The sequence below is a fragment of the Lichenostomus cassidix genome, chromosome 9 (genome assembly GCF_008360975.1).
Source record: "Lichenostomus cassidix isolate B80296 chromosome 9, HeHo_3.0, whole genome shotgun sequence".
NCBI classification, from domain to species: Eukaryota; Metazoa; Chordata; class Aves; order Passeriformes; family Meliphagidae; genus Lichenostomus; species Lichenostomus cassidix.
Window position 1 is genome coordinate 7694723 of NC_139490.1, and position 23327 is coordinate 7718049.

Consider the following 23327-nt stretch of genomic DNA (forward strand, 5'->3'; position numbering starts at 1 on the left):
GTAAAGAAATTGTCATTGCAACTTTGTTGTTAAATCTGTAGTGACTTGAAGGTGCAGCACCCGAGGGGTTTTTCCCACTGCTATAGGTGAAGACCAGTTCAGAAGCTGAGGCTTTAAAAATAAATTACAAGACAAGAAGAAGAAACAAAATGCAGCAAACTTTCCTTTTAAATACGTGTTTGATTCAGCGTTCATAGTGCATTTCTGTATCATGTCTTCAGATGACTGAGTGCAGTGAAGCTTAAAGTTGAAAATGTCAGTGTGCACTAGATGCCCCAGCGATACCCAGGGGATGAAGAATCACTAAAATTGAGTCTTGCCTTCTCCAAGCAGCAGGTATGAACATGTGACTAATCCCAGTGCAGATGGCTTAAAGCCTGGGTCTGGCTGGAGATGCAATAACCTGATTGTCATCTAACCAGTCCCCTCCACATCTGCACTAGTAGCAAAATACACTTAAGATTTTTCATCTACTCCTATAACTTCTGTTATATTTCATATCTATATTAAACCTGGGGTTAAAATAGTAATTTTCTTCATTCAATAAGAGTTTCTCCTTCTAGGAGTCTTCATGCTGCCATGGATACCCAGGAAATACAGAATTATTTTAGTACTCTAATCAGATATCTGCTGTTTAGCTGTGTTTGATACCTCAGTCACAGTGTTTCACTGTTCAGCAGTATTTGTTTGTCCGTGTCAGGCACACATTGTCCCATCAGTGTGTGCCCATGTGCTCTCATCCATCCTTGTGGTTCTGTGTCCTGCTCTGAAATCCAGATGGGTTCATTGTGTGCAGTGGGAAGCAGAGGCTTTGCCATGAACCCCACTCCAAGCATTTCCATTGGCCCAGCTCTCTAGGTGATGTATTTTGGCTTTTACCACACCGATGTGTTCTGTAGATTTGCACAAAAGCAGCACAGTCGTGTATTTGAAGAATAATTTGCGCTCATTATGTGTTTCTTTAAAACCTTCCATCTCCTCTCCTCCCTTTCCCCCTGCTTTCCCTTTTCCCAGTGTTTGTAAGGTTACCGAAGAAACTTGCATTTAAGCAATTCAGGAAGGACTTAAGAATCCATCCCTCGGCCAAGGTATATTTTTCTATTTGCAGTAAATCTAAATCAGTAATGTCTCATTGAGTAAGAGCATAGCCATGGTTTGTGTAAAGGCAGATTTTTTGGTGTGACAAATACTTTGTGTGGAAGTCACTGGGGTTTTGTGTTGATGTCACAAATCTTTTTAAAATGCTCCTATTCAAGGAAGAAAGACTTTGTGTATTTCTTTGATAGCTGAAGTGTAGGAAGCAGTTCACTGTGCACAGGGCACACAGTGCAGAGTCCTTCATGAGGCAAACTGAACAATCCAGCTAATTCAGTGTAATGCTGCAATTCACCTCCCAGTGAGAGTGTGAACGGGTGGGGACTTTGCCACAGGGAGGAAGTGTTTTATTATGTACCTTTTAGCCTTGAAATCCATAAAAGCCTGCGGTAGATGTTTGTGGTTCAGAGGAAGAGTGGTGTACATTCACTTCACTGTGCAGTGTCCCTTAGGAAGCACCTTCTCCACAGCCACTTCCCAGATGAGATTTTGTTCTTTGCAGGCCACTTCTCCCTCTGGGAAAAACAGGGTTTGGTTTTGTTACTTCTTAGAAAAATAATTTTAGTTGCCAAACTCATGCTTTTAAGAGGGTGCAGTGGAAAGAAAACCGAGAAGATGTTCTGAATTGTTTCAAAAACTAAAAATGTAAATATTCTGCTTAAAAATATTCTGTGTATTTGTTAAGATTACAGCAGGGGAGGGGGAATAAAAAACTTCAAAGGAAGGAATGCTGAAAACTTCAGCTTTTCATTTTCAGAATGATTTGAGAAAAGTTCATGCAACTTAGAATGCATATTAAGCACCTATAGTTTCTTACTGAAAATCTTTGGTAATACTTTCAAATATTTTTTATAATAGTGGAGCTGTATATTGGAATAAAATACCATTTTCTAGTGCTAGAAGTGTCTCAAAGCTGCAGCCTAGTTTTATCTGCTACTTCTCTACTTCTAAATATTAATGATTTTGGTGACATTCAGTGTTCAAAAGTACTCAAGTATAATGTGCTTTTGAACCTTTATTTTGAGGTTCTCATTTTTTTGGTGTGGAATCCCTAATAACTCCTCACTGTCACTGCCCTTGCCACTGTCTTGTTACACAGATGTCACTGCTTAAAGGAGCTGTTCTAGCACTGGGCAAACCCTGCAGCAGGGACTCATTTCAACCTGTATCCTGTTCCTAAATTATTTCCCAGCCAGACTCTTTTCATCACAGCTCCGGGGTGGGTTTTTTCCTGCAAATGTTTTTCTCGTTGGCTGTTTGGTACGTTCCTTGCTTCTGTTTGTTTCCAGTGGCATGGTTTGGTTGCTGCTCTCTGGGAATGACTCAGTTCCTAGCAGGAGGATGCTGGGGATGCTCGTGGCTCTGTCAGCTCTTGTCGCTGCTCAGCAGCGGGATTTGCCAGGCTTCTGCTCTCTATAGATTTCTCTCTCCCTTCAGCTCAGTGCTGCTCTCAAAGGCGTCAGGACTCGCTCAGAGCTGTGTGTGCTGCCCGGGCCGCCTGGTGCTCACCGGGGGATGATGTTGTCACCCGGCTGTGCCCCGCTGTGCCCTCAGCCCAGCCCGGCTGCAGAGAGGTCACTGCTGTGCTGCTCCCTGCCTGTCGCCGCTCCGAGGGCACTGAAGAGCTCTGCGGGGACAGAACTGCACCGAGCGGGACTTGGCTGAGCCACAGCCCGGCAGGCACCTCCTGGCCTGCGGTGTGTCCATCTCTGCTCGGCAGTTTGCGAGGAAATCACTGCCAACAGCAGCAGTTCTCACCCTTTTTACATTTTGACAACAGGATAATTAATCTGTGGAGCGTGCAGTTGAAAGTGGGTAAAAATGAGGCACACCTTGTTGCAGGAGTATCTTATTTGTATCTCAAAGAATGTATTTTTACAATTCCTAGTTGCAGTCCCGTGACAGATTTTGGGTCTTATGCATACAAAAATAACAAATCATCATCCAGACTTCTGTTTTTTCACTGAAGTGTGATTGAGTTTGCTTTTTTGAAGAAAAAGACTGGAATGATCTGATCTCTGCAAGAAGTACCTTTTAAAAGATGTTGATCTTTAATTTTAGGCAGATTAGGGGGCATTGCCCACTGGAAATGAGCAATAAGTAATACAAAGAATTTTGGACCTCTGACACTGTGGCTGCCTCATGTTATTTTTGCTCCTCTGACAGCGAGGCCATGTGCTTGCTCCTTGTACAGCTTGGTCAATAGTTGTTTTGAAAATGGTTTATGAAAATTATATTTATTAAATAAAAATTTCACTTCTAGCTGAGTCATTGTTTTAATTCTGTGTTAGAGAAGATGGCAGAGTACAGCCAGGCTTGCTGCACCCCAGGATCAGTCAGGAGCAGGGCTGGAGAGAAGCCACCAGCAAGAAAAAGAAACACAACCTGGGCTTCTCCCCACATGAGTTTTACAGCCCACTCATCTCACCCTCAGGTTCCTGACCCTAATTTGATTTATCCCTCTGACTCCTGCCAGTGGTCCTTGAACACTGAGAAAGGCTTGAAATCTTATATTCTGAAAACACAAAACGGAGTTTAGAAAAGAAAAATTTCATTCAAAACATTCAAATTGCATTTAGGCAGCTTTTGTTGACTGAGAGCTTCCAGAAGCTGGGTGTTGAGTTTTGTACCATTTAAATTGTCACACTTGGGCCTATTTAGGAGAAAAAATTGGGTGTTTATTTCTGCAGATAATTCTACATGCTGGTACTAAACCAGCTCTGTATTTACAAAGCTAAGGCATATTTTTGACAGATGAAATTATAATTACATCAGGTATTTAAAGGTGTGGTGAACTCCTGGAGAACTCAGACCCCTGAAGGGCACCACTGTTTTTTGCTTAAAAGCCAAACTCAGTCAGTTTACCACACTCAAATAAAATCTTCAGAGACTTCTGGCAACATTATTTAAATAGAAGTGTGAATGACAAAAGTTTATTAAATTCTTTAAAAAAATGTATCTTTCTTAAATAAGGATTTCTCAGTACTGATTTCATTGTAAAACAGTTCTGAAGCAAGTCATAAGTTACTCATTAACAGGTTGATCAATAAAAATACCACTTTACTGCTGTACTTCAGCCAGATTTAAAGCACTGCAGTGTGTGGTGTCTTCCTTCACCTGCCAGGCAATGGCAAAGCCAAGGGCTGGGAGAATCAGCTCCATGTGCGATTTGCAAACATTTGGAACAAGCACTAGGCAAAGTGGGGTAGCAGTTTCTTGATTATTTTGTTTACCCAAGACTATCCCTGATCTGTATTTTATGCAGAAGACACATATTCCATGCTTTTTTTTCCCCACCCCCTCCTTGAAAGCACATTCTAGAAACAAGCTTTACAAAAAATACACTGAAACAATGCAGTAGAAACTTCAGTCATGGCAATTTCACTGGAGCTTTATTGCCTCTGTTGGTAATGAGAGGGACTGTAAGAAGTTACATTTTGAACTTACAGAGATATGTAAATGATGGGTTTTTACTAAATATAATCTCAAGATTAAGTGTTTTATATCAGGGCACTTCTAATCTTGTACATATTTTAATGTATAAAAACAGCTTACAAACTTGATGTTTGCCTTTTTTTTTTCCTTGACATTTGGCAAAATTAAATGTGGGGAGATCATCAAATTCAAGACATAAGCACTTATGAATTAAAGCAATCCAAGTAAGCAACTGGCTGCATTCTTAAAAAAAAACAAAAAAAAAAACCAAACCCCACACATATATAAAGGAAAAAACCACATGGCCACATCCGAGCATGTTTCAGTACAAAATATTCCCTGTAACCAGGCATTTTGTCCTTAGAACAACACCCTGTTAAATCAACGTTTCTTTCAACTTCAGTCATTTTGAAAAAGATGCCATGATAGCACAAATAACCCTTTTCTGCAACATAATTAATCAAAGTTTTATGTATTTCTTTATAATTACACAGTAATTATAAGCATGTAGTACCAAACTGATGACAACACTATTTTGTTGGAAAGATCTTGCATTCAAAAGGAAGAGTCTCTAAAACACCACGGCATTTTGCCACTGCCCAATCCCAGACTTTTTTGAGGGTCAAGTCTGCATTGGGATGAAAAGCAAGTCAGTTCTCCTCTCCAAACACAGCATACTTGAACTAATCAATCTGAAACAGTACCAAAACCCTCAAGACAGAAAACAGCACGCAGAGATAACCTTGTCGAGCTTTTTTTTTCCTCCCTACCCACCCCCATAATTTCAAGTCCCCATTTTTATTTACACAAAACAGAAAGGAAATACTGAAAGCAGCAAAACACACAGTTTTTGGCATAGCCAATTCCAGTAGCTGGAGAAAGTTTGCAATGTTTTTGAGGAACTGTATTCTTGGAATAAATGCACAACTGGATTTGCCAAAAGGGCACTACTGTAAGGGGAGCCAGCCTAAAGGGCAACTGCACAGAGTACAAATAAAAATTTTAGCTGTTTAATAGTCAATTTTTCCCTAAAAGACTTTTAGCATCCGCATAAAATCGTGCTGCAGTTTAGTGCAAGTACCAATGACTCATCTCAAAAATAATTCTGGCCGTATCAGGGCACTATTTAGAGCATGGGCTAACCTCTTTCCTCACTTCTAACTATGGCCTGTCTCCTCTCCTGGAGCTCATTCTTTCCAGCTTGTTTTACAGAGCAGGATTTATCAAAGCTCTTCTTCACAAGTAACTCAGTCAGGAGTAAAAGACCATAAAAGCAGCTAAAGAGCTCTTGCAATATTAAAGAATTGCATCTGATAAAACCTGCTTTGATCCAAATGAAGTGATTCAGTCAAACGCAGCAAGACAAGAAGTAGTGATGATCCACAAAATAATTTAAACAAACAAAGCCAGTGTAGTAGTTTGTATCTGATCTGTGCTTGTTTGGGAAAGCTTTACTCTTAATTTCTGTATTTGGCAACCACAGTGATATGTCAATTTGAGGAAAACTCAACAAAATAATTTTTAAAAGGGTGTCATCCATAATGCCAGTACCTCTATGTTTTAAAGATTTAACTTACAAGGATAATGGTTTCAAAACCCAGATTCACATCAACCTCACCAGCTTCTTGTACAACAGGGCCATTTGCTTCGTCACACCTCAGCCATAAAAGTCACGTCTCACTTTAAAATACTGTATTGTGTAGCAAACAGTTAAGACACAAATTCAGTATATTCAAGTTTTTGATTTCCACAGAAATGAAAAACCTTTCTTTGACAGACAGATAAGCATTTCAAAACTGTAATGAAATCTGATTTCTTAGAGAGTAACCAAGAGAACGCTGGGTTCTGTGAGGACACACAGCTCGTCCCACTCAGGGCTCTGCCGTCGCCCACGGGGCTGGAAGTGCACGAGTTGTGTCAACCTCCAGCTGTCCCCAGAGCCAGCTGAGCCACGAGCCAACCTCAGACAGGCACCAGAGACCCCAGATCAACAGCCCTGGGGCTCCTGGGTCATTCCTGCCATTGCTTTGACCAGAGACTCAAACCCAGACGACACCTGCAATTTTCCAGAAAAGAAAAAACTCGGACCCAGTACACTTAAATATATCACTCTTGCAGGAAGTGCTATCAGTATAGTCTTTGCAACTAGCCCCAAGTGTATATTTAAGGATTCTTTTAAAAATCGTTTTGATGTTGATCTGTATAATTCAGATGCCATACAACAGTTGTCTGATGATGACCAGCATTGTGCTTTATGTGAAACCAGAAACCTCAAAATAATTATAAAGCTTCTAGGACTTATGGGAGATGAAACTAGGGTGATCCACCAACAAAAAATAAATCCATGATGAAATCCACAATGTTGGAATTTTAACGGGCAAGAGTGGTCCAGACTAGAAGAAAAGCCCAAACCACCAGTAGAAGAATGAAATATGATATGGTCCAAGATGTATCCTTAAAGGTTTGTCTCAACCCTCAGCCATATTGTGAGGATTGATCTTCAGTTCAGTCCAGCCAGCAGAAATTGACTGTGCAATTTTCCATTTCAGATATTTGTACAGACTATGTACACTCTAGAAGGGTCCTTTAGTGCTACACTGTCGTACTTTTTGTCCCAGCAATTTGAGGGCGTGCAAATTCCACAAAGTCATCAATAAGAACTGGCCATGCCCCTAAAAGAGAAAAACACCAGAATGTAAGAACTGGGTTCAACAAGGCATTCTTTTACAAGCTCCATATCCAGACATGGATATGGATATTTCCAGTATTAAAGTAGGCAGAGTTTGAAGAAAAAAATAAAATTTTATTTTCCTGCTTGAAATTTAAGAGCCAGTTAAAGATTTCTGCTTCCTTTAAAGGTAGTTAATACACATCTCTTTCAAGGGTGATCTTCCTGACAAAAATGAACAAAAAATTGACAAAAATCCTAACTCATAACTGACAAGGGAATGAGGACCGTCCGTAATTACTAAATAAAGTTGCAGAAGTTTGCTCCCCTCTGCTCTAGAGGTATCACAAGTTTAGTTTCCTCCCCTCACTGAACTGATGTGCTGCCAAGGACTGAGGGTAATCAGATGTTCTTGGCTACAGATGGACTGGAAGGGGAAAGATCGATACAAAAGTTTACAAGAAACACATTTGGTAGGAAGTGAGTTCTGCCCAGCAAGCCCTGTGTGCTGCCAGCTTCACTTCTATGTCAAAACATGTCCAAGCCTCACATAAACTGAAGCAACCAGACTTCAAAACCTTCTCAAGCTACAAAATGTAATAACCAGAGGACCTTATACTGAGCTGCACAGACCATGGATCAGCTACTTGGATGAAGATGCCAAGAAAGGCACCAACAAGAATCTGTGGGTTTTAAACAGTCAAATATCAGGGTTTGTCTCAATAAGAAAGAATTTGGGTTTGTCTCAATAAGAAAGAATTTGTGTCTGAGCTTAGAACAAAAAAAGAAAATGTATTCCATGAAAGTTTCAGCATTTCTTTTTTAGAACAGCAGTAACAAAGAGATGATTACAACATGCATTAAAGCAGCTCTGACTGGACTTCAGATCACCAGTGATACTCTAATTGTGCTGTCAGACAGCTGTACCAAAGCAGATCCAAGTAATAAATGCAGCATAAAACACAGTTAAAGCTAATGAGAGAAAACAGAAATATTTACCTTCCTCATCATAGTTAGACATATCATCTGCTATCATTGTACTAAAGTCTAGAAGAAGGTTCCAGGTATCCTTAGGAATTGATCTTTTATGATGTTCCTGTTCAGAGAGGTGGAAAACTTATATTTAAAAATAAATAAATTAAAACCCTATTACACATTCATTTTTACTGTCTCAGACACATCCATATCCCCAAAACTATTTCTCTTGCACACACTAGGAATATCTGGGATTTAGGTCAAGACAGTCTATTTCATCTACTCAGTAACTTAAACATGTTTTATCTTCCAGGTTTTGAAAATACTGTGGTCCAGATTATGTAAAGGTTTAAACTTACCAACAAAAATTTGTTCCACAAGTCTAGAAATTTAAATCTTCCATTAAGTACTAAATTCCAGTAGGCAATGGCCATTTCTAAATCTGTAATATTAAAATATATTACTTTTAGAGATATACATATCAAATATATAATCTCCACAAGTATCCAACACCAAGATGAACCATATATCCATAAATGCAAAAAGATTAAACTAATGCAAATATACCCATGTATTCTTAACAAAAAGGCAACCGTAAATAAAATGTTACAGACGTGTTCTATATTTTGATACTGTAATTTGAATACAGAACTGAAAATTGCCCATATTAATACCTAACGTATCCAAAATCCCCCCAGGACATGTCATATGACTTTTGCTATCTAACAATACTTTAGTTAAAAGTCAGCAAAGTATTTTTGATTTAGAAATGCTATTGTCTTGGAAACTTGTAGTATTTTGTAGTGAGAGCTGCTTTCATTTTTTAATATCTAAGATAAAAAGCTAATTTTATCTAAATTGTATGATTGCATTTTTAGAGCAATTTTATTACAGGTGCTGCCTTTGTAACGAGGCTTTTGTCAAGTGCTCATTTCTGCAGTCAAGATTTTCTTTTGGAAAAAGAATCTTTAAGTAGTGTCTTTATGCTGACAGGAGATAGTTGGTTTATTTGTTGCTGGTGGTGTTTGGTTGGGTTGAGTTTTTGCTTTTGTTTGGGGTTTTTTGTCGTTGGTTTGAGGTAGTTTTTTGGTTGTTTTGCTTTGGGGTTTTTTTCTTTTGTTTGTTGGGTGTTTTTTGTGGTGGGCTGGTTTTTTAAATTATTTCTTCTTTCAAAGCCTCCTGTGAAATTCCTGCTTGTTTGGAATGAGTGAAAGCTGAGCTAACCCACTGGGGAGCAGCCCTAGTGCCTGTCAGAGCCTGGTCAGTGTGGCATGGAGGGGGAGGACAGGCAGCTCCCCTCCCTGTGTGTGCCAAAGGCTCAACTGCCCTGCAGTACTGCTCAGCAGGGGCAGACAGGAGCAGATAAAAGACATTTCAAACCCAGCCACACCACTCTGCCCAGGGTCAGCTGCACTACCAGGAATTACCAGGGAATTGCTCTGTGCTGCAGAACAAAACATCACTCACTGTGAATTACCAAACTCTCTATCCTTGGCCAAACACACACACAGTGACCCCAAAAGGCTGCCTAGGTAAATGCCCTCTTGTTAAACAAAAGCTCTTATATATTTGGCAGTCAAGCAAATTTCTTCCATAAACAGTCCCCTTGTGAAAGCAGAGAGAAGGCACAGGATGAACTGCACATCTCAGGAAAAAAAGAAAAAGAAAAAAGCCAACAACCCAAGAACACCACTCCCTTCCTTCCCCCAGGGTGCCCAAATATTTAAAAGAATACAGGGAGGTAGATCTTGGAGGTGAAATCAACAGCAAACAAAACAAAGTGTGAAATCTGCATTGCTGGAGGGAAAATATATGGTGATGAGGAGTTTCTGAATTGTTGGTTATCTGATATTAAAAGATATCTTCTCTGCTTCTCAAACAGCAGAGTGACATTATAATACTTCCTGGTTAAAGTAAAGAATAAAATTTGTGAAGGATTTTCCAACAGCTGCAAAGAGTTTTGATTTCACACAAAAGTGTAAGTTTGAGTCTCAAGAAGACAAATTAGACAGAAGTCACTACTCCTCACTTACTACTTTCATATTCAAAACTGTATATGAAATTAGCAACTCATTCTAGACTGTAAAGGCTCAATAGCTCTCTTTAACAGGAGATTCAGAAAAATATGTATTTTAGCTTTCAACTAAAACTACTGCCTTTCTGAAAATTCATAGATACAAACTTCAGGAGAAGGTGATCAGCTCCTCAAAGAAACAGATTAGAAAACTGAGTTTTATTTATTTGTCCTGCACTAATGGTGTGCATGCAAAAATGCACTGTCATCAAATCACTGCATTTTACAGTGGTTTGTAAACAATCACCATAAACAAACTGTGCATTCTGACATATACAATTTTGAGTTAATTCTTGTGGGTAAGCAAAGGCTGTTAAAAGCCAAATCTCAGGTTGCTGCAACCTCAAACTCCTTGTATGAGTCCAAACATGTAAAGCATGATGATGTAATGTCTTGGGACAAATTACATTTTTAAAAAAAAATTTTATGAAATAACAAAATTGGACGGCAGAGGTATAATTTTAGGTTTCCGTAAGTGTGACAATGCTCAGGAAAGTCCTCCTGGATCAAACATGAAAGTCTCAAAATACATTCTCCATTCTGAGTTTTATCCAGAGAGATGCAAGAGAAGCAAACATTGTTTGAGATGAACATCAGCTACAGGGTATTCTCCAACGAGATGCAAATATCACAAGAACTTTTCAGGCACCACAGTACTTGCCCAGTAATAAGGAATTATGCAGAGGAAATATATTTCCAGAACTGTGCCTGAACTACTGCACAACGTTTGCAAGATTAGAGGCCAATATACATTAAAATCAATTTGCAAGTTCCTACAAGCAGTTATTTAGACACACCAAAATTAATTACCTAACTAGGAGCACTTACTTTGCAGCACTGTACTTCTCCCAGTATTCTTTTGCTCCAGGGTTTCCAGAATAATTCTGCCCTGTTGTAAATTCATGCCTAGAACTGTGTATTTATGAGCACCAAAAGGGCTGGTAAGCATCCAGACTTTAAGCTCAGTTCTACATCAGTTCCAGACCCAGACTTAAAAACAAAAACCATTTAAAAAGCTATCTTATACTATGTATATGCTATACAGATCTCAGAAAACTATACTTGTCTGCCATTGACAGAGCTTAACCTGCACAAAGAAGCTTTATGATGAATGAGAAATAAAGCAAGTGCATCAGCTTTCCTGGTAAATAAATCCCACAATTCAGTTGCTGTCCACATTTTCCTTGTTGTAGCAGCCTAAAAAAATTATTATGACTTTCTAGAAGAAATACGAATCAGCCCATCCATTTATTTGCATGATTCAGATCTGACTGCAAGTATGCACAAGTATTTTCAGATGGTTTAGCAGCACTTTTAGCTTCTTTGGAGATAATGAAATTCACAATCCGATTGAAAACAACAAACAGGATACAGAAAAATGTCAAAGAATGACGCAGTCAAAACTAGTAAATAAGCAAAGAACTTTTGCTTATTTACTTATTTTTCAATACTCATTTTAAGCCAAAAGTTGGTCTGTACATAAAAGCCAATAAAACTAAAGCTGAAAGCTCATCTTTACACAGCCTGGGAATGCAAAGCTGTCCAGTGGCAGCCAGTTTAGGGCATTTTCATTCCTGAGAACAACAAATTCACAAGCTGCCAAGAAAGAACCTACTAGCCTTTCAGTATTTATTTCTTCTCAAAAGTAGAACAGTTACCTTAAGAAGTTACCAGTTACAGTATCATGAAATGCTAGTTATGGCTAATATCCAAATCACACTGTATAGAAATGAATGTGCATTCTGGCTGTTTAACGTCACTGCTCAAAAGAAATTTTTATTCCCTCATTTTTGTTGTTTTGAATTGACAGAGCTGCAGTTTGTTCCTTTAATTCCACCCAAACTGTGGTGTTCTGAAATTATTTTTAATAAGTTATTCTTCCACTCCAACTGTTACACTAACCAAAGCCACACTCAGCATGTGAAATCTGAAATAATGATAAAAAAGCCTTCAGTGAGGTGAGGGGAAAAAAAATCTCTGTAGGTAGACAGCAACAGGCATCAGTCCCAGCACACAGGAATCCATTTGCATTATTCCAATTCTATTTAGCTACGACATTTGCAAGCATTTTTGGTGTTACAAGAGACTGTACAAATGTGCTTACACAGAAAATGGTTTTACAGCTGCAATTTATCCTAAAAGTAAAAATTCAATTAATCTGTTCAGTGCTGCAAATTCTAAGTGGTGCAATTATGTCTTTAATGTAAGACCATAATCCATTGTGCTTACTGAGAGCTGCACTCGGAGTGAAAGAATAAAACCTCTCTCATAAAATCCTGTAGCCTTTATTAATAATCAATTTGAACCCCTTAAATTGACATCTATCTTTCAAAACACCGAGATGTATTTTATCCCAAGGGTGATTACCTTTCAGATTCATTGGATCACAATAATACATTCATTTGCTTCTTTTAATTAGTCATTTCCAATATTTATGAATAAGAATACATACCTAAACCTTTCTGTCCTGGGTTCTTTGCAAAGTTGAAAGTAAATTGATAAAAATCCTTAAATCTTCCTGGCTCTTTTAATTCTTGTTCCATTTTAGGAATCTGAGCCTTCAGTTTTTCTATGCTGTCACATCTGCATTTTAAAAAACATGTCTATTTATTTATTATTCATTTTGCCATAAAACACGAGTTAAAAATCTACAAACTGTTCGTGTAATACAATACAATTATCAAAACAAAATTCAGGAAGTTTAATGAGTCTGCACCTTGACAAGAATTTCACTTATTTGTTGTTATTTCTTCATGTTGCATTTGCACATACTGTACCTGATACATCAGGTTCTACAATCCATAAGATTGTTAGGAAAATGTGATAAAGGGTACAGCACTCTCACAAGGCAGAGAAACCCCTGAGTGCAGCCCAACATCCCTGCTTTAGCTGCCTGAGCAGCTCTGTGCCAAGCACCACACAATGCTCACACAACCAAGGCAGGGCTGCATTTTCACAAGGCAGACAAGTGATGCTGCACTCTGAAACGTCTCAGAGAGGACAACATGACTGAGAATTCCCCAGAACAGGACACTGGATCACACTGTCACCATCTAACACTCACTGAAAACTTACCCCAGCTCAGTCATTCCATCCATGAATTCCAGCTTTGAAAATTCACACTGTGTTGCAGCCCGGAATTTCCATGCAATGATGAGTACAGTAATGCTGGCTGGGTCAAGAGCTAGGTCATCACAGAACTGCTGTATACCATCTATACCAATTTTATTTTCATCTTGAGGATCTTTGGGACATAAAAGTAAGTATCAAGAAAAACAGGTATTTGAAAAAGCTAATTTGTACAACATGTATATCTAAGACAAGGAAACATTTTCAAGAAGCCATTTTGGGATCAGCCATTATAAGACAGTATTTTAAAAACAAAATTAAATGAGTATTCTCAATAGTTAAGCATTAACAATTGAGGCAGTTACTGCAATAAAGCCTCCCATACAATGAAGCTCATGTTATTTTCATTGAGAGACAAAAGCACCACAAACATTTGTTTTCTGCCTAATAATATGCAGGATCTTCTGACTCATTCCCTACAGAGCACAGTGGTTCTCTCCCCCCAGCACACTCAATTATTGGCATCTTTGGCAAGGCTGATGATCTGTGTTCCATTATAAGCCATTCTGCAGTGTTCATTTCCAAGCTGCACCAACACCCAAATCTGCCCATCCACTGCTACCCCAACAGCAGTTTTATGCATTTTCTGGCACCACCAGCATGCATGAGGTTGGACATGGTAACCTCCAGGGGGAAGTTACGCTGCCCCGTTACCGATTCCAAGTCAGCCAGGCCCACTCCTCCTTCCACGAAGGAATCAACATCTGGTCTGGAAGTGAGATGCTCACATTTCAACTGCACTAACAAAGATCTACTAACGCAAGCCAACACAGACTTCAGAAAAATGGTATTTGGATTATACAGAGAAAACACAGAAAAACTGACAGAAAACACAGCACTCATTTTTAGATTTTTTGTTAAGTGCTAAAACACAGGATTTGTTCTGCTGTACTGAATCCACTTTACTGTATGTAGTAGGACATCAGTTGAACAGTGGCAGTATAGCAGATCAAGAGACTTTGTTTTCTTTTACATTCTGTTTGTAACTATCTGATAATAAGACCAAGCTGAATAAAAATTAAGGTAGAACCCAACCCTGGTATGCAACCTTTCCCTTTGTCAGATCAAGTCTTGTGTGATGTGCCTGCCCCAGGAGAATTACCTAAAATCATCATTAACCATCACAATTACTCACTGTACACACCATTCCAGCCCAGACCCTGAAGTCCTATAAATGGAGATACATTCAGAACACATAAAGCAACTGCATGTAATCCTTGTGAAGCAGAAACCTACCTATATTCCCCCTCTAACTTGTGTTATTATTTATAGAAAAACAAAGCTGAAAGAGTTGGTTAAAATTTCCCAGCACAAGAACACAGCAGCACCAATACATTGTAAATAAGAATTATACAAGTAGGAAATAAGCCTTAAAATCCAGAGTACTTACCCTTGTATCTGTTATATAGTTGTTCTAACTTCTTTCTGTCCAATGATCCTTTAACACTCTCTCGTATATAAAGTTCAGGATTTTGGAAAAAGTTGTCTGTTGCAACATCTAACTTCCAGTCATTTTGAGACAGACAACTCACTGCTGTCTTTTCACTGGATTGTGTGAAGACCATAAACTGACGCACTTTATCCTTCTGTGATGATTTCAACTTGTTCTAGTGAAAACAGACAATATTGTAACTAGAAATGCCTACTGGACAAAAAAAAAAAAAGTAAATAAAAATCAGTCTCTTAATGTTTTCTAAATCAATACCTTTATAATTTTCCCAAGCAATCAGGGTAACAAAATATTTGATCAAGTGCCTCCACAGGTGGGGCAGAGCAGACCATTGAGCAGCTCAGCACCACTGAGCTATCCCTTCTGGTTCCAGCTACTGCAGGATCAGTGCCACACCTGGAATTGGATCTCCTGAGGTGTCCTTGATGGCAGCAATGGACTAAGCTGGGTCATCCACTTCAGGGAGCTACACACTGAAATACCTTAAAGACCTCTTTTTCTTTAAAGAGATTTTTCACTTTGAAGGTCCTCAGCAAAACATTCCTGCGAGGAGGCATTGTCTCCATTTCACAGGTGCAGCAACTGAAGCTAAGAAAAAAAAGGTAATTGTGCCTGAGGCAGGCGGGGGATGAGTAGCCAAGGTGAGAGCTCTGGAATTCCAGGCCTCCTGCCCAGACCCAGAGGCATCCCGCCCTGGGCTAGCCCAGAACTGAATGCTGACTTGCTGCTAGTAGCTTATCAGCAGAGAGGGATTCCCAAGGATATTTCTGATGAAAAGCACACTGAGTATTTTGAGTGTATGAGTTACACAAAGCTAACTGATCAGGAGAAAGCAATCACAGCTCTTGCACTACACCCAAATTCAGTTCTGCAGTTCACTCAGAATAGTCAAAGCAAAAAGGCACCCAATGTTACAGCTTGGTAAATTAGGGCTCTGACAAAATTTTAAGTCAGGATTGGATTTCTTACATGGCAAAAATACTTCATTTTTAGTTTACTTTGTATTCTAACCAAAACTTGTATATTCTGTTCATTATTGTAACTGTAATTTCAACAGCTCCTTCTCAGGGAATATGGAGAAAAAGGGCAAAAAAAATCCCAAGACATGATAAAATTCAGCCAAAGAACCAATGATTTAGGAGCAGTATGTGCTCAAGCTCTTAATTCCAAAGGATAATTAGTGTCCAGTCACATTACCATTAGAAGAACGTACTAACGCTTCAGAACACAAATTCATCTGTCCTAGAAGTCAGGATCAGTTTTCTTTGGCTTGATGACAATGAGTGTGAACACTATTATTTGTAAGAAATGTTAAGTTACCAGCGTCAGAGTTACACCATTAAAAAAAATACAAGAGCATCACATTTGGTTTAAACTGATACTCACATAATATACTAAATAGAACAATACCCTTTGTTTAAGTATCCTTTAATCAAAAAATCCCCCTCAAACCAAAACTACCCTGTATCTACAACACTTAACTGAAGCCAAACCTTTAGCTCAGATTGCAGACTTAGAGCAATATTACTTAGGCTGTACCATTTTTAAGATTAGGATGTGTTGCTGCTTTATTTCAGTCTCTTGATGAAGGTTATCACACTGGACCTTTGGCTACAAACACATTTCTGAAACTGAGATTGTCAACTGTGGCTCCAGGTAAAGGCCAAGCCACCAGAGCAGCTCCTGTGCACCTCAGCTGTGCACGCTTGGCTCCACAGCAGACATTCAGCACCTCACACCACTGAGCTCTGACTCCCACAAAAATCACTTATGCTGACAAAGCCATGTGGAATGACTTCCAGAAATGACTAATGGATTTTTAGTTGCTTTTTTTTCAAAGGTACTGTAAACTCAGATATATTAAAACAAACCATTGAATGAAATCCCAAATGAAGATGAAACAATCCCAAATTTAATTTTCTCTATCAATTACCAGCTTCTTCTAATCAGTTCCACACAGCCAGACTGCTGCATCACCACAGACTCAGCTGCACTACAGGGCAGTTACACTTAATTACCATAGCTTGTTTTTGTTTTCTTTTTTAACAAAGCTGGTGCCTTTAATCTTTAGTTTTTTGGTTGTTTGGTTTTTCTTTAACATGTACACATAAGTATGCATAGCCCTTTTAATAGTGAGTACTCTGTAAAACCCCAAGAGACTTTGTTCTGCCCTACTCCTGGCAAGGTTGAACAAAAGCAGAGATATCCCACAAAAAGTCAAGGAACACGTTTAAATAGGCTTTACCAGGGATGCCCAGGACCACAAAAGGTGGGGTGTTTTGCATCTTCTCACAGAAAAGAATGCAATTTGTTAGGTCAAAAATTGCAGCTTAAATGCCTTTTATGATAAAATTTAAGTTCTACATATGCACATGAGATTTTCCCATGCTTGGGGCTTTCTTAGTGATAGTAACAACACAAAAAGATCAAAATTGCAAAGAGTCAAGCAGCCAATTACACTAATCAGTAAAGCATTCAGTAATATACAACATGCAATAAATCACACTGTTCAGCCATAATCCTTTTCTTGAATAATCATATTTTTCCTGGTCAAATATGAGTTTATTTTCAGTGAAGAAGTGCCAAAGCACTTTCTTTATATTTGATGAATGTTTCTGCAGATCTTTGGCAGTGCAGACGAGACACTCCACATCCTAGGTGACTGGACACTCTTTGAAGGCCTACTACAGGACATCAAGAGATGGAATTACTGCTGAGTTTTTATTATCCTATTATAGCTCTTCTTTCAGCACATTAAAAACCCACACTTCAAGCAGGAACAGGTTCCAAACCTTCTGCACTTTTAAGGGCTATTTCTAGGCATTGAGTGCTAACAGTCTATAATTGTTTTAAGTGGAATACAGAGCAGCACATAACCTTTAATCCCACAGTCATCAGGCAACAAATACCTGACACTGAAATTGTGCTCGCTACAATGCAACACAATCCACTTAAAACATCTCAACTTTAACACTGGCTAAAAAGGAAGAGAGAATTTTATTTATCTGTCTTGCTAATATATACAAATGACAACCAATGGGAAACAAATGAAACTAATTTCTACTCCTATTTCTTGGGTTAAGGGGAAAAGGAAAAATTCAGTTCTGCAAGCCTTTGATTAAGTTTGTGTGGTATCCAAGCTACCTTTTATAACAAGGATGTCACAAGACAGATAACCTTGCTTTTAAAACACAGAATAACTTCTCCAAATGAAAAGCTACATTGTGCAGATTCATAATTCATTCTAATTAACATCTGGTTCTATAACATTGATTTTAAAATCACGATTTGCCTATTACCATGAAGTACCAAATTTGAATATTCTAATTCAATAACCTTTCCTTGATCAGATCCTTCAGTGAAAGACTACAAATAAAAAATTAAAAAAAAATACTTGGACTTTTATTTCCCCAAGTATTTTTTTTTCCTAGTCTAGGGAACAAAAAATGCTAAAACTTCTCTACTAACTCTTGACTACAACTTTGTTTTTCCTTATCTTCTGCACTCAGTTTTTAGTCGCCCCAGATTCAGTGATAAATTCTGCACACTGGTCATCAACATTTTGCGGACAGCTAATAGTCGAATGAGGGCTCCACTCTCCTGGATAATGCTCATGGGAAACAGCACCAACCTTTGTCCCACACTGCCTGGACTGGAGAGCTGAGGATCCCGACCAGAGCGCTGTTCTTGGACTTGGCTCAAAGGTCACATGCGGCCACCAGCGAGACAAGCAGGGCACGACCAGTTTTGCTGCCCCAAAATCCCTTGTGGCCCCCAAGGAAGGCATTCACCCAGTCCCTCCTTAATGAGTAACTGCTTTCCACCGTTCCCAGCTGCTGATACAGATGATCAGATTCCTGCTAGTTTCACTGCTAAGTAAAGGAATTCGAATGATGTGACAGCTGTGCTTTTGTTTCAGGCCGGACTCAAAGAAAAGCCTGTTAAGTTCTCATGCATGTGACAGGTAAAAGCCTTTTCTAAAATAGTATCAACCTCCACAAAGTCTAGGCCTTTACACTGAGTGCACTTAGACTCCAGTTGAGCTGTGGCTGCGGGAAGCATCCCTGCACTTCCCAAGGACCCCACTGACGTCAACTCAGTCCCAGCGGCTCGGGCACACAGCTCCCTCACCCGCCTGCCACTTGTGCCGAATGGCCAGGAGAGTTCTGCTTCCCGCATCATTCCACCTGGGAGTGTAACCATCAAAGGAATGGACGAGGCTCCTACAAATGTCTGCTTGACTGCTTGTATTCAACAAACACATGGCTAAAGCTTAAAAGGCAAAATCACGAGTATTTTTCTTTGTTTGGTAAGAAAACAGAAGTTAATTACAACAGAAATCTACGAAGGCACAGAACTGAATTTTTAACCCACCAACAGTGATGGCACACAGGTATACTACCAAAAAGTCTAAGTGAAAGACAAAAACAATTAAAGTAAATAGCCACAATTTCTGCACAATGTAAATAAACACATCCTTCAACTACATTTTATTTTCCACAGCAGTTTCTCTGAGAGAGGGCACACGAGGTAAGAAAGTCAAGAGATTCTTAAGCTTCTGTTTGAAGCTGATGTGAAATCCATTTTGCACTAGTGGAACAGAACAAAACTTAAACACTTATGAAGTCTGTTGACATATAAAATCCAATGAAAAAATCACAAACAACATAAAATTAAAGTTGCTTTCTACACTCTAAAATGCTCTTTTAGTAGATAAAATAATTTCCTTATTTTCATGAAGGCAGAAGGTCAGTATATAGCTACCCAGAAGACTGCAGTAGATGTAATGGTAATTCATGCCAACCTGAGAGGTGAAGGAAACACCAAAAATCAGGGCTTCTCCAAATAAAAAAGGGCAACATAACAACTGCAGCCAGTTGTTTAGCATTCTTAACTCTGGTCTGGGGCAGAAGCTCTATTCATACTGTATATTTGCATTGGCACCATAAAACATGAGTGAAATATCAAGAGCTACATAATAAATTTCACACCTTGTTCTAAGAGTAGTTCATATTCTTGAACATTTTTTTCATGGCTCTAGTTAAAAGTGATTTAAAGTATCAGTTCAAAGGGATCTCTGGTAAGCTAGGAGAGGAAACAAAATCATGCACCATCTTGTCTAGCACTCTGACTACTCCACTCTAAGCGTAATGCCAAGAATCTAAAGTTTTACTATGGGACAACCAAACCTCAAGTATTTAATATCAACAAACTTCTACAGACATGCATATGCACCACAGAATACATGTATAAATAGCTGGCCTTGCAGAACAGCTTGTTGAGTTAAACACTACATAACAATGTCATGAAGTACAATAACATTACAGGAGACAGCGTCAGACATGAAATTCTTGTAATATTCAATTTTGCAACATCCTGTCAGCTGAGGTTTGCCGTAAGAAATTATGTATTTATCAGCACAGAAATATTTTTCAGAGAACACAAAATGGACAGGATAATAGAAAATGTAAACAGACACAAGGCTAGCATTTGGCTCTGGATAAAGATATAGATAATAACACACTTGCCTCGATTACCACCCATAGTTCTAAATTCATTAAATCATTCAGAACTGTACAGGCAGTAGCTCTTCTCCTCGGTGAAGATGGCTCAGAGTAAAATGGACCAGCTTACTGCTCTGCCTTGACTCATGGGCACATCATTGTCCTCAGGATGAGATGAAGCAATAACACACTAACAGGGAAGGTGAAGGACACTTCTACAGGTGCTGCTCACACAGCTCAGATGAAGAGAGGATAAGAGAGGCTGATTGCTCAATCCAAGGAATTGTGTTGGTTTTCTGAGCGCTGAACAGAAACACTTCTCAAGTTACCTAAAAGGACAGAGCCCAACAGGCTGCTGTGTGGTGTCCCTTCCAGACATGGGACAAAGAGAGCCAACCTCTGACCTGAAGGCACAAGGCACTGGCCATATGGACACTGGTGAGACTCAGCCAGAGCCAGCAGTGCTCTACCTGCCAGTGCTGCATGGCCAGGTAGGAGCCAGGCCCCAGCTGCAGGAGCCTATGCCGTGGCATTTGCTGTGCTGGACATGCTACCTGGCCACAGCCACTGGAAGGACGAGCCAGAGCAGTTGTGTACATGGGCAGAAAAATGGGACATTGAATCTCATGTTTCTGGATGGACATCTTCAGATCTCTGTGACTTCTTGCTACCTCACCCCTAACCAGACGATTTTGACATACCACAAGCAGAGGTACAGAATCCTACACCCAGGCACTGGAAACAATCCATCCCTGTATTTACTACTTTTAAAAGCTGCTACCTGTCATTTAGTCCCAATTCAGCGTCTATGTCATCCTTTCACCTGGCTGCTGGAGCCAACAAGCACAACCTGGAACACAGCTGTTTGCACAGGGCCTAACAGCTCTGCTCAGGGCCATGCCTGCAGTATTCACATGCTCCCTCCAATCTGATAAATACCAATCTACCAGTACAGAACTGCTACACAAAACATGTCTGCTGGTTCTTCAGTTAAGTATTTCCAAGAAGACCAAGCAGACAGAACTCTGCTGTTTCTCACAAGAAGTTATTCTCACAATAATGGGCCTCACTATTTCTGTTATAATGCAACTTTCTATAGTATTGTCCAATTTAAATTTTTAATCTCATAGCCAGCCAATAATATATGTATGTGCAAGACATCAACTGTGTATTTATTTTGTCTACCTACTGGATATATTGTGAGACAGCTCTAGGTGATTTTTATGGAAAAAAGTCTTCATAAAAAGTTGTGTAACATTACTGTGTAAGCACTCTTTGAGACAGTCCCAGACCTGCAGAATTACAATAAGACACATTTACAGTCTGAACTTTACTCAGACTTCAGTCTTAAGCTCTAATAAAAATCATGAATGAAGATCTACATCAAACTATTCAATTAAAAATTATACTAGTTACATAGTGACAAGTTTATTAGAGGTCTGCACACCACTAATTTAAATACTGGCTAACCAAATTTTTATGCCAACATAATTCCATCAATTAAAGGTGACATTGTAATTTTTTTAATATGTTTTTAACACTACTTGTCAGAATAATATTAAAAGCAGGTATCAGATACCTTTATACCAATAAGCATACACCAGTAGATCTTAAGACTCCCTCCTACACCCTTTCCTAAGACTGAAAAGTACTGCTTTAAACTGTACAGGTGTAGTAGCTAAAGCTGTTCAACGTTTGAATACAGAGAACGCCTAGAACTACTACAAACCTGCTCCCTCTGGTGCATAAGACACAGTGCAAGAAATCAATAACGAACTTAAATTGAAGGAATATATTTTTCTTTTGTTTAGGCAAATCAAATCAGCAAATGTTGTTCCAAACACTGCAGTTTCCCCCTAAAAGAAGCAAGGGAGAAAGTCAGTCGATGTGGGAGTCCACAGCAAACCCTCAGCTATAAGGACAATGGTATTACAGAGAAAATGCAAGACAGACCTTTAAGACCTTTCCTAGGAGGACCTTTGCAAGGCCCTCCTTTACACCACTTCTGTGAATAGAACCAACCAAAACCATAGAACAATCATCCAGACATTCTCCAACACAATCCCAGCTCAAGAAGCATCAACACCCCCAAGTTTGCCTGAGAACTGACAGCATTTAACGGGTCCTGAGACGCCTGAAATCCCGAGGAAAAACTCCGAGCAGCCCCAGGCTCCTGGCAGCCCCCTGCACTCCCTCCCAGCGCTGCTGCAGGCACAGGGCGGGCGCAGGGCACAGAGCGCACGGAGCTGCCCACAACACCGCCCCAGTCCCGCAGCGGTGCCCGAGCCCTCTCACCACGTGCCAGGAGCCCCTCCCGCCGGGCGGGCCTGCCGGAGCCCCGCGGGTCGCAGGCCTGGGCGGGATCCCGGCGCCCCCCGCTTAGGCCCCTGCCCGGAGCAGCCCCGCCGCCCGCCCGCCGCCCCGGCCCGAGCCCCACAGGCCGGTCCCGCCGTGCCCGGCAGCAGGACGAGCAGCTCCCGGGCCAGCACATCGTGCCCGGCTGCGGAGCCCCCGACGCCGGCCCTCCCGCCGCTCCCGGACACCCAGCGCGCCGCGACCAGGCCGCGCTGCCCCCGCCCGGCCCCGAGGCGCCGCAGCGAGCCCAGAGGAGCCCCGGGCGGCCGCTCACCATGGTGGGGGCTGTGCGGGCCTCTCCCCTCCCGGCTCGGGCGGACACTGAGGGCGGCGGCGGCGGCGCTTCCTCCGGCGGCGGCGGCTCCCGGCTCCTCACGGGCCCTTCCGCCGCCTTCCCCCGCTCATGCGCAGTGCGGGAGCCGGCAGCCCTCACGGGGGGCAGCCTCGGCCCGCGTTCCGGCAGCGGCGAGCTGCTCTCGCTCGGCGCTGAGCTCGGGGCGAGCAGCGCGGCGAGTCAGCCGAGCAGGAGAGGGAAGCGAGGGGAAAGTCCTCCCCAGCGTGCTGGGGCTGTTGCGGGGTGGGCTTGGGGCTTGGCGGAGATGCGGCGGGGCGGGCAGGCGGGGTGCGGGATCCCAGCGGCTC

At 40.6% G+C, this 23327-nt stretch overlaps 2 protein-coding genes across 5 annotated transcripts in view; one reads left to right on the forward strand and one right to left on the reverse strand.

Moving 5' to 3' along the window:
- Positions 1–4802, forward strand: part of ATP11B (ATPase phospholipid transporting 11B (putative)) — a 67297-nt gene extending 62495 nt beyond the window's left edge. For 2 of the 4 annotated variants that reach the window (XR_014854007.1, XM_085069120.1), the window contains 2 exons: positions 1015–1088; positions 2385–4802. Coding sequence is in view for 2 of the 4 variants with exons in the window: in XM_085069120.1 (XP_084925246.1) it covers positions 1015–1048 (34 nt within the window). In the remaining 2 variants the exon portion in view is untranslated. Of the gene's footprint in view, positions 1–1014 lie in introns of all 4 variants that reach the window. The other 2 variants (XM_085069117.1, XM_085069119.1) reach the window with 1 other exon arrangement.
- On the reverse strand, positions 4471–23195 carry DCUN1D1 (defective in cullin neddylation 1 domain containing 1). Its single transcript, XM_085069122.1, has 8 exons — positions 22960–23195; positions 14767–14983; positions 13323–13491; positions 12700–12830; positions 11076–11159; positions 8533–8615; positions 8198–8294; positions 4471–7202 (listed from the first exon to the last, which is right to left on the reverse strand). Exons 1-8 carry the CDS (start codon positions 22960–22962, stop codon positions 7123–7125), a joined length of 864 nt encoding a protein of 287 aa, XP_084925248.1. The 5' UTR covers positions 22963–23195; the 3' UTR covers positions 4471–7122.
- Positions 23196–23327: the final 132 nt, after the last annotated feature.